The following is a 12,095-nucleotide window of genomic DNA, read 5'->3' on the forward strand; positions in this document are numbered from 1 at the left end:
CATACGATTGTAAGTAGACTCAAATGTAAGTCGCCCCCCCCTCCCCCCCCCCCCACCCCCCACCCCCCGCCGCATGCCTTGAAGAAAAAAAACATACCACGGTGGATGCTCCCAACAACGAAAATTTATTGCCTGTCTGTACGACTCGTCTCCACTTCAAATCGCGTATTTCGGCGATATATGCAGCAAGCTAGGCCTCCAGCTGTGGATAGCATATCAACTGTGTCCCTGGCAGCCTCTTCGCTTGGGATCACAGTTGAAAATTTTTTCTCACTGCTACTGCCACTCCCGCATAACCCGTTTAGGAGCTTCGAACTTACGGCTTGCAGCGCAGTTGTTGCTTCGGCATAAATGATAGCCGCCTCCTTGAATGCTTCTCGGAACAAGCATCGAATGCTTTTTGGACTGGAGAGCTCGTGACAAAGCATGTAGCTGGTCGTAAAGTCAAAAGTGCAAATGCGCAATGAGTGCGAACTCAACGAATGATCAGTGTCGGCTCTTCCATCAACCATCGATACTCCCTGGAAGTGCCGCCGTGTCATAAGACTCAAGGCGACTGACGTGCAAAAAAGGAGCAATAGTGTAAGAATAGAAAGGTGTCTCAGTGAATGCTCCGCACATTGCACAGAAACCCTCGCAGTTCTTGGCGCTCTGACAGATGGTGCCACACGATTGCGAGTGCTTTTGGAGCTGTAAACGGCGAAGTAAATTGGACACCAATAGACGATAGCAAGAATATACCGAAATATTGGGGAAGTATAAACGAAATATGAACAATCGATTTAATAACAAAACTTAGTCAAAGTGAATAAATAATAAAAAAATAAGACACATTTTCTTATAATTCTTAGTGTTTACCAGTAGTTCTCGTGACCTTTAGGTGCTTTTTTGCGTGAGAAACATTGAAAGTTCCCAAAATTCGCTTGCCACCAGGCCGATAAAAAGTGGATGCCTGTATTGATCAGTTGTTCATTATTTAGCAACTGTCGAACCGAAAAAATTCAGGGAATTCGGTCCTCAATGTGCAGCTTGTCTGAGCAGTGGTGTAGACGGTGGTGAGTGGTCGTAATTCTTTCGTTATGGCTGGCTGAGCTGAACAGAATCTGATAGCTACTAATAAGGGGCATTACAGACAATAAACAAATTAAATTTCAAATACTTTGCATAGTGTTAAATTGTCTCAAGCATGACAGAAAAGTGCGCGCAGGCCTGTTTTGTGAATCGGTTCACATGCTATACTGAAACTGCATATAGAGTAAACCCTCGTTAACTCGAAGTTGTAAAATCCAGGAAAAATTTCGAGATAAGCGGAGTTTCGAGTTAGTAAAATGCCGAAAATTTCTGGCAACAACCCCGGTGATCTGTCACGTGCCGCCGTCACCAGTGTCTGTCATTGCCGCTGGTGCACATCGCACGGAGCTATGGCACTCTGCGACAAAGGCACGTTCTCATCGTTGCTTTGTTACCGCCCCGTCGTCGTTCAGTCACGGAGAGTACAGTTACGCTATATCCCATTTCTAACACTACACGGCTTGAAATACAATAACACTGATAAAATTTTTTAGGCATCGCATTTAAAAAAAAAATAAAAAGGTCGCAGCACAGCGGTGTGCTGCTACAGATGCATACTTGCATTGCAAGCAGTGGCTTTCTCTTGCTTCTTTCGAAAATTAACAATATCTAGCCACACTAGCCTTTTTATTTTCCTTTCGGCGACACTTCAAACATGTAGCTGAAGCTGCGCGATGTGGTGTTCAAGGAGAATTTTCTCTGCAGGCTCTCCTCCGTATACGTACGGGTCTTGATCCTGCTCGTCCTCTTGAGGACCATCAAGCGGCTCTTGAAGACTATGGCATTTCTTTGGCACCAGAATGCTATGCCTCTCAGCAAACCTTTTTCTTTCCTTCATGACTTTCGACAAGTATGCAGAGTAGTCAGGAAACACTGTTCGCACTGCATTTTTTTCCAGGCACTGTCGCTGTGGATACTTTCAAGTAGATGGTCCTTGTAGATAGCTTCCCGTGATTTTGACGCGAGATGAGGCTCTAAATGCTTCTCACATAAAAAGTCTGAAGGTTGGAGCAAACGTTCCTTATGTGGGATGACATTTCTTCAAACCTTCAAACATTCTTTGTCCTTTGGTGCCGAAAACAGCGACAACTTTTCTTTGCCCAACTTGTAGCCTGTGGTGCATTGTGGAGCATAGCACTTTTGTCCCATCGTCGAAGCATCGGCGACAGCATCATACACACCCACAATCAAAGTGCGGTCATGTTTCAGTGAAAAACAACGATACAGACCGAATTAGAAGATCATACCGAACAAAACTTGCGTTTAATGGAGCATTCACTGCAAGCTGACAACGACGCAAATAGCGTGAGCGCCCACATGTCTGCAGTTCCGCTACATGCCGACAGGCAGCGACCCAGACATGCGGGCACTCCCGCCGTTTGCATCGCTGCCTGTCGGCATGTAGCGGAACTGCGAGGCTTATTGTGAAACGTTCGAAGCACAGGACAAGGGGTGCCATTGATACACCTTTCTATTCTTACACCGTAAAGGAAGCATCACCGCGATTCTAACAGCGGCTCTTTCATAACCTATCGACACTCCCTTCAGGGGCAGTATGTGCTGCGCAGTAAAAATTAAAAAAAAGAATTCTTCCCGAGAAGCAAGCACAGTAACTGAATGTTGCACTTAAAGCTGTAGAGCAAACAAATTCGCTGTAGCCTCCCTGATATGGTTTCTGTCTTGCTCTTGTTAACAGTGCCATGCTTTGGTTTCGATTGTAAGTCGACCCCCCCAACTTCGGATTTTTGAATTTTAAAAAGGGGTCGACTTACAATCGTGTAAATACTGTAATCGGGATTGAGCAGCCCAACCAGCCCACCCAAGGCACTCATACCTTGGACCGGCGCAGCTCTGGTTTTTTTCCTCATTCAACAATTAAGTTTTTCAAAATCAGGTGGTTTGGGCCCTAATCTTTCGTAGATTGTACGGATTTTTTTTTTTTTTGCTACGTTTCAAGTATCAGAAAAGTACTTTCTAGTTAAAGACTAAGGTTGTAGCAATGCAACTGAATATCGCGCGCAGAACAGGACAAAAAGAGGAGACACGACATGCGCTTTACTAACAACTGATGTTCTCTTGCACACGGAGCATTACAAAAGAAAATTGAAGCGCGTCAACCAAGCACATACACCTACCTACCTAATCACTGCCACACAGAAAAGACAGTTGCAGACAAGCGATGACGAAGAGAATGGCGAACACTCTCTCTCTAAATAAGCAGGCTCTTTTTCTAGCAAGGCTAACGAAGGAGTACTAATGTAAGTACATTTTACGCACTTGCGCCATGTTTCATTCTTCTTTTCCTATTCTGTGCGTGATTTTCAGTTAGGTATATTCAACTGAAACCAACTAGTTCAACTACATGCGTTGCAGCAACAGTCTTGTTCTGGTGGACACTTGGACTGTACCATAATGAAAGAGATTAAAGGGCTGCATGAGACGACAGCAATCACACCATCATGAATGCTAGAAAGGCGTTGCCAGCATAGGATGTTTATGCTTTCTTTGCTTATAGATTTTTCATTTAGACTGTATTATGGTGCATTGTAGATAAACCTGAGGACAGCTTCTAGCATATACCCTGCCATTACTGGGGGGCTGGAAAAAAGGCATTTGAATAGGGGTGTGCGAATAGTACTTTTTCCAAACCGAATCGAATACGAATAGTGCACTCTTGCTATCGAATCGAATACGAATAATGTAGCTAAAAAGCAAATCGAATACGAATCGAATAGTAGAGCGCTATAGAGCGCTTTACTATTCGTTATAGCGCTGTTATAGCGCTGCGGTAGAGCGCTATAACTCGTGGAGTAATAGATCTGACGGGAAAACGCTGATCTCCTCTAGGGGGCGCAACTATTAATATCTACGCACATTGTCAGTTGCTGGTTGTTTTTATCTACAACAATTACGTTTGAACGAGTTTATTTAGTGAACTAGATTGCATGATACAATATATCAGAGATTACGAATGGCTGAGCGACGCTTTCGTCCGACTTGCGTCCGAGTAACCCAAGGCCATAGAGTTGCGCCTCCCCTGCTGTTGGCTCTTCGAACTAGTTATCGCCGAGCGCGTGATCTCCTCATCTTCCTCTTCTTTTCAGTGACTTTCGTTGCTTTCTCAATTAGCTCGCGTGCTCCCCTCTAGCTGGCGCTAGGCGATTACAACTGGCGCTAGGCGACCTGAGATATATAGTGGAGAGTTGTATGAGCATGAGCTGACAACATTCATGCAACTCTCATGTCATGCGCCACTCGCATAATAAACTTAACCTCAACTATTGATGATTAAAGTGAATGAAATTTTTAGGGAATAAACATGTAGCGTTACTTCTCGGCAGATTAGAGACGTGTGAACTATGACACGACTACGAGAAGTTGCCTTCGCGATTCGTGATATGTCCAATCTTTAAGAATGTTTCCATGCGAATGCACCGTGTTGCGGCCACGCTGAAGCATGTAGGCTCCCTAAACGGTGATCTCTGCTTCTCGCGTAGGTTTATTGCGGCAGCAAGCTGTGCCTGCTCGGAGCTGACGCTGCCTTCGCGAGAATGGTCGGAGGTAACCGAGACGTTAATTCGTGCCAGTTATTCGAAAAGTATTAGAAAATTATTCGAAAATTTGCGAAGATATTCGAACAGTTTCGAATAATTTTCAATTTCCACTATTTGATTCGTTTAACGAAACGAATATTATGATATTCGATTCGATATTCGAAAATTTCGAATATTCGCACACCCCTACATTTGAATTCTCTTTGGAATGCAACTTGATGCCGGTATTGAAATTTTGTGCTTTTGGCAATTGCACTGTAAGGAGATAACAGCGTCGTTAGGAATTTATTTTTTTTCACCAGCCTCGAGATTTTAGCATTTTCTATTGAATGCAACAAGTTTCAATTAGGTTGCATGCAGTGAAATCTGAAGCCCTTGTCTTGCTTCTGCCTCCCACAGTGGCAGACCCTTATTGCGTGCTGCTGTGCGAGGGGCAGTCAGTGCGCTCGGCCGTCTGCCATGCAACGCTGAATCCCACTTGGAACATAAGTGCCATCTTCTATCGCAAGGATGCATCAACACCCATCAAGATCCAGGTGAGCCTCCCATTTTCACATCTCCGTGCCCATAAACGGCAACGGAAAATCTCAGCAGCAGAAAGGGAACTTTGCATTCGTATGTGACAAAGGGGAGTATATTTGGCCTCCCTTGATATTGGATCAGGGATGTTAGACTACACGTGAAAGTCCACAAAGGTATGGGTAAAATTGCATAGCCACACAGTCTATACTCCGGACAACTTGGAGCTGTATTGTGTGATGGTTAATTTCTAGTTATTGGTTATCTATTGGCTGCTCCTGCTGACATAGCCCAGTGGAGTGACTCTAAGCTAATCATGTCGGAACCACGCCTGTGAAGCCACTTCATTGCATAGTCAAGCCATCCCTCGACGTTTGCCGCGGGAGGTGGTCAAAGCTTGTGGTCACGATCACTCGCATTGCTAGCCAAATCCAGATTCCCAGAACTCTTACCTCTCTGCGGGACTTCGCGTAGACATCTAGGCGGCTCCATAGTCACTATTTCTGCTTCTTCCTTGATGTAGCCAACTAACCTCCTCGCCTTGGTCAGCTCCACATAGAGGTGGAAAAGAGAACTAGGCTCTTACATCCTTTCCTCCTTAATACTCACCTGGAGTTGTCACAAAGTGCTCTTAGATTTCATCTCCATGTAGTGAATCACTGCAGGACAGCTTGTACAAGTGCGGTACCAGTCATTGGGAAGCAGCAGGTCTGTGAAATCAGCCTGGAGCGGGTGCCTCTCATTGAGCCAGACCAGCTCTCTGATTCTCCGCAGCTTATTATGACATCAGATCAGGGCAACTTCTCTGGTATCACTCCTATGACCTCCAAAAGTTTGGATAAATGCAATAGAGGCTATGTATATTGACCAATTTGCAAAGTATGGCCAGTGCAAGTGGCAAACAGTTTTATCCGATGCCGCACAATGCCTGGTCCACATGAATGAAGCTGTTTTTTTTTTTTTTCTGTCAAACGAGGATTCAGTGTATGCTTTCCAGAACAGTAACGTAAAGCTTGTTACATTCTCTGGTTCCACGAAATTTTCAATTTTCTTTCACAGCCCAAAAAATACTAAGTTCATTCGAACAAAGTCAGCCTTTTGTTCTTGAACGAGACTTCGCATCTCTAGCAAGGTTAACATGAAACAAGCAAACATGTTTGCGCATGCTGTGTCCTCCGATGTGCGACACACTTCCAAAGGAGCCTCAGGCCTACTTATTGTAGAGCCAAGGACAATGCCCAGAACACAATTTTCACTTGGCAGAAATGCTGGTGCTAGTAGAACTCCACTATAGTAAACTCTGATATAGTAAAAACTCTGATAACAGTAAAGTGAAACCAAAGTCCCAGTTCATCTTCCATAGACAACTGTACATTTTTCCCCCTTTAAGTAAAGACATTTTGGGTAAAAATTGGTTTTAGTAAAGTGCGTCTGGCCACGGCGATTGCTTTCAACGAAATGACATCATCGCCCGCGCCCTACCTAAAATCGCGAAGCAAAGATTTTTTGTTATTTTTTTTCTGAAAAAAAAAAAAAATAACCGCTAGGCTTAGCAGCATTCAGGAGAAGCCAACTTTAGGTATGCCTTGGAGTCATGAGGGAAAGCATGCAGCGCATAGGCGGGGGGGGTTGAGGCTGTCTACAAACATGAAAAGATGGCGGCGCGGTTCGTTCAGAAAGTAAAGGAGGGTACAAGTGCAACGAGAAATAGGAAAGGGGACGAAACGGGCGAACATTCGCAGCACCGTGAAGCACGAGGCAAGCAGTGGAGCGCAGCATATGCGGTCTTGCAGCACTTGACTGCAACGCACATTTATCATCTATTGCCTGCTACAAGAAAGAAAGGGCAGAAAATGAGTCATGTTCATGCGAGGCATTGGTTTTCCCCTGAAGTCATTGTTGGTTTGATTTGTTGCCACATTGTCCTCATGCTTAAGAGGTACTTTCACAAGATGCAAACAAAACATTTTATAACAAAAAATGGCATAAAGAGGTGATAAAAAAAGAGATCGAAGGTATTTCAGACTGTTTTTTTTTTTTTTCATTAAACAACCAGACGTGTTCAGTAAATAGCCATTTAATTACCTGACAGCATCTTAGGACGATGTCATCACCAACAACTGATGTAGTAAAGACCGTGATATAGTAATTTTTGCTGGTCCCAGTGACTATAAAGCGAATCTACATGTGGTCCTGTCCCCCAAAACAGGGCACCTGTGATAGCCACTGCTGGCACACTGTTAGATGCTGAGCAGTACAAAGTATGCGACAGCAAAATGCAAAATTTATGCTCATACGACTTGGTAACTGGGAAAAGAAATATTCTGTTCTTGCCTAAGGACAAGAAGCCACAAATGCTGTCGATTTTTAAGCTACCTATCTGTAAAGAAGGAGGTGCTGACGTACGTCAATAGTTTTGTTTGAGAGGACTCATTCTGGGGCCATATTGTTGCAGCGGCTAGAGTAGCGAAGAAAGAGAGAGAAATAACTTTTATTCGCATCCATCAAGAATGACTGGGAAGAGGTGCCTAAGCCCCCATTCATTCCCCTAACCGTCAACCGGAATCCCTTGGGACTCGGCGGCGGCCAGGGCGAGACTGATGACTTTGCGTCGCTCTTCTGCTTCATGATTGAGTAATAAGCTGTCCCAGTTTTATAGGATGGGCAGGTCCAGACCATGTGGGCTAGATCTGCTATGCTATTGCAGTGAGTACCGCTGGGATTAAAGACTTTCGGATGCCATCTATTGTACAATTGAGGATTTGGAAACACCCCGTAAAAAGATACTCAGCGCTACACAAAGACACGGACACTGGAAGAAAACACAGGACGGGCGCTGACCAGTTCTTTCATGAGACAGAAAGTGATGAACCTTGCTCTGCAGGTGCTGACTGCTATTGTGCTCACTATCTTCAAGATGTCCGGTTTGACGGATGAAACACAAAGTGAAGGGCCCACAGTAGAAGAAAGTTTGCTTAACAAAACACGTTGCTGGGGAAGTTGGTGAAGCATGTTTTCGTAAAAAGTGCAGTCCACTTATAACGATATTGAGAAAACTGGAAAATCTGACTGTCATAATCGATTATCATGTCTGGACCAGCGAAGCAAAAAGGAAAAACAAACAAAGCACACGCCCACATACTTTTCCATACATGTAGTCTTGCCTTCTTACCAGCGATGAGTAAATCGGGTTGTACAGCGCTAATCATCATAAAGAGCGCTAAGCAGTTTATTACAGGATACACCAATAGCTATAAAATAATTTAAGCATGTGCATATATTAAAAAAGTCAGAAATTCATGCTCACTTGAGCAACAGCTTAAGCTTGAGAATTGCTGTGAGCATCGCTTCCAGTAGCATGTACAGTGGTGGTAGTCCTCTTTGTGTGCACGAAACTGATTAGCGATTGGATGAACTGCAGGACATCCCCAGCTTTGATGGTTCTGCCATTTCATCTCGAGAGCTATCGCACCGTCGTTGTGGTCGGAGCCATCTTCCACGGACGCACAATCTGGGGTTGCCGTTGGGCAGATTTCAAAAAGAGCCAGAACTGAAGCCAAAAGTAGCCAACCGGCACTAAATTAGTAGCCAAAGCAAAACAGAATCATTGTTATGAATGCAGATATTTTTAATGAACAGCAAATACTATAAGTGCAAATTGTTTAACTCTTTAATTTGCTTGGTCTTCACACCACAGCTGTTGAAAATACAGTCGAACCCGGATATATCGAACTAGAAAGGAATCGCGAAATAGTTCGATAATTCGATATACAGAAATCGGCTTGGGACAGCACTTAAGATGCGAAAAAACGATACTTCATTTGTCACGTAATCAACTCACTCGCATAATGAACCCACCCTTCACTTTTGCACTCGAGAATTTGGAAAAAAAAAAAGTGTTAAGGCCAGCTTGCTCACATGCAAGCGATTAAGCGATCTCAGCGACGAGCCGCAGCGACAGAGCAAAAAATTTCCCACTTGTTGGAACTCTGCTCGAAACAGGGTTTCTATGTCGCCGCGGCAGAAATCGCCAGCGTTTTCGCTTGCATGTCGCACTTCGTTTCGGTTGTCTCATCCACAGCTCATTTCTTGGCAGCATGCCAAGATGCTGCGCAGCGATAACGTCGCGGTGTGTTTATCTTTTGATAGCTCTTGTGGCGGCGGGGAGCAAACTTGGCGGACTGCCCGTGATGGCTTGATTGCACAAGCCTGGTTCGATTTATCACGCCGCGCTTGGGGCGGGCGTAGTCCACTGCCACAAAATATTGGAAAGCGTGATACAGTAGCTGCAAATGCTGTTTGAAACGAAAAATGCTAAAAGCCGGTGTCATGATCGCAGCTGACCGCGTGCTTTCGTTAATTCATACATGCAAGAATAAACGACTCCCGCAAAAAAAAATAAATAAATAAAGCTGCTTCGTAACGCCATATCTTACGCTACGCCGCGCGTACAGCACAACGATAAAAATAGACGACTCTCGGAAAAAAAAAAAAAGGTAGATCTGCCGCTTGTTAACTTCCGCAGGCGTGTCAGCAGCTGCGCGCAGAGGGTTCGCAACACACGCTGGGGAAAGCGTCCGACGTTCTGTCTGAAAACGGGCTGAGCTGGCTTGGCGCATGCGTAGCGCGTGCTACTGTGAACAAAGGCGGGGAAAGAGAAAGGAGAGAGATAGCTTGGCAAAAGAATGGCACACCCTTGCACTTCGCTCTGTCGCGTTTTTCCCCACTAGTTCCCACCGGCTCTCTGTGGTTCATTCGTGCTCATGGCTTGCAAACGTCACGTGCTGGCGCGCGGGAGGGAAACGATAACCGCAAATGCGTGCGCCTTTAAGGAATGGCCGCGGCGCTGCCCTAGCTGAACTGTCCCCTCTCATTACTTCTGCGCGCGGCTTGAAAACGTCACGCGGCAAACGGCCGAGGGTGATGCGATCGCCTTTGGAAAAGGCACACTTTCCAGTGCGTGGTGTGGAGTTCGATATATCGAACGACCGGTGAAATTGAGTTCGATATATGACGCGGTTTTCCTATACTTTTACATGGGATTTTCAAGGGGATATTTCGTGAGTTCGATATAACTGAAATTCGATATATCCGAGTTCGACTGTAAATAATTAAATACATTATATTTCAATGCGCGTAGCTTACCCAGAGTATATCGTTTTCTTGCCAACGTAATTTTGACACCTTCTATCCAACAACTCAGTGAGAACTTTAAATGTAGATGCTGTTTTCCCTTCAAGTCGTAGACCGAACTTGATTTGCAGAATCACCATAAGTAAATCCAGCTTCATTTTGTCATGGGTGTCTCTTTTTGTGAACATGACGCAAGAGAATATGCGCTCTGCATCCGCATTAGAAATTGGAAAAGACAGAATTTTCAATACTCCTTGTGCCATGTGTGGGAAAGGGCATTCACCACAACTGTCCTTGTAAGATGGCGCTGCGTGCCAGAAAGCCGCTGGAAAATTTTTTCTAGAAAGTCAAACATGATACACGATCAACTACACTGCTGTTTGCAGCTACAGTGAAGTCTCAATACAATGAACTTCGCGGGACCCCCACAAATCGTTCGTTATACTGAAATATTGTAGTAATGAAAATAAAGGGCAACAAATGCGTTATTCAATGAAAATGTCGTACCTTTAAAAAAGGGCTCCCACGCGGGTCAGACAGTCATCAAACAGCAACGCAACGAGCACTTTTTCCTTCCCTATGCACAGCATCAGGCACTTCGTCACAACATGCGATGAAAGCGCGAAGCTTGCAAATCGATGCCAACTTATTAAAAGAAGACACAGCTTCGTCCGCGTGGTCCGTGAGCGATGATTCTGCGTTGTCGTCATTGTCATCCTGGTCATCATCACAATTTTTTGCTCGCACGCTGCTGACGATGTCTTCATCGGCGACCTCTACTGTCGTTTAAAGTTTCGCTGTCGCACTCAATATAGTCTGCAAACGTTACTGACGGGTTTATGGACATTTTCTCTCTCACCTTATTCCACAACGCACCACTGCCATCCAGTATATCATTGCTGACATCAATTTGTCCTGGACGAGGCAGCACATTTGTGCCCACACCGTCGTCTTCCTGTGCGGATTTAAAAAGGCCTGCTTTCCGCCAGCAGTTCTTGATGGTAGACTCCTTGACGTTGCACCACGCTCCAGTGAGCATTTCTGCGGCTTGGCGGATGTCATCTATAGTGGGAAGCCCAAGCCGGATGTTTATGAGCAATCACTGCACCAAGTGCTTCCGAAATTCAGCTTTGACGCTTTTAACGATCCTCTGGTCGAGGGGTTAGAGCAATGCCGTGTTGTTGGGGGACAAGAACTCTAGACGCACATTTGTGAGGCGCATGTTCAGGATGTGTGCGGAGCAGTTATCCACGATGAGGAGTATTTTCTTCCCATCTGTCCTCATCTGATCGTCTAGCTTCACAAGCCAGCTAGAAAACAACTCTCGCGTCATCCAAGCTCGTTTGTTCGCCCTGTATTCACACTACAAGGACACGGCGTTCTTCAGGCAGCGAGGGCTGGCATATTTTCCTATGACTAGAGGCCTTAGTTTTTTGTTCCCAGTGCGTAGCAGCAAAACAGGACGGATACCCTGACACGAGAGTTTTTCCCTTCGTTACACTTTTTGCCATTGAAATTCATTGTTCTGTCGGGTAGAAGCCAATAAAAGAATGCTGTTTCATCGGCGTTAAAAATGTCTTCCTCTGAGTAATCCTCGGTGGTTTTCTGAAAGCGGTCTTCACGCCACAAGATTGTTCCTTCTTTGTCCGCAGCTGCTTCCTCTCCGGAAATTACTTGCCAAGTAATTCCAGACCTTTGTCAGAAACGGAAAAGCCAGCCAGAACCAGCTTCAAATCCGGTGATATTGAAGGCAAAGGCAAATGAACGGGCTTTTTCTTGCAACATCGGTCCAGACACCGGAATATTTTGAAGCCTAGT

The 12,095-nt window shown here is 45.0% G+C and overlaps 1 protein-coding gene across 2 annotated transcripts in view; it reads left to right on the top strand.

Annotated features, from left to right (window-relative positions):
* LOC146201115 (calpain-5-like) overlaps positions 1-12,095 on the top strand; it is a 96,252-nt gene that overhangs the window by 76,102 nt on the left and 8,055 nt on the right. For both annotated transcript variants that reach the window (XM_084595645.1, XM_084595646.1), the window contains exon 12: positions 5,025-5,161. In XM_084595645.1, coding sequence (XP_084451771.1) covers positions 5,025-5,161 — 137 coding nt within the window. The remainder of the gene's footprint in view (positions 1-5,024; positions 5,162-12,095) is intronic.

Source organism: Amblyomma maculatum, chromosome 2 (genome assembly GCF_055883805.1).
Source record: "Amblyomma maculatum isolate TAMU_Amacu chromosome 2, ASM5588380v1, whole genome shotgun sequence".
Lineage (NCBI taxonomy): Eukaryota > Metazoa > Arthropoda > Arachnida > Ixodida > Ixodidae > Amblyomma > Amblyomma maculatum.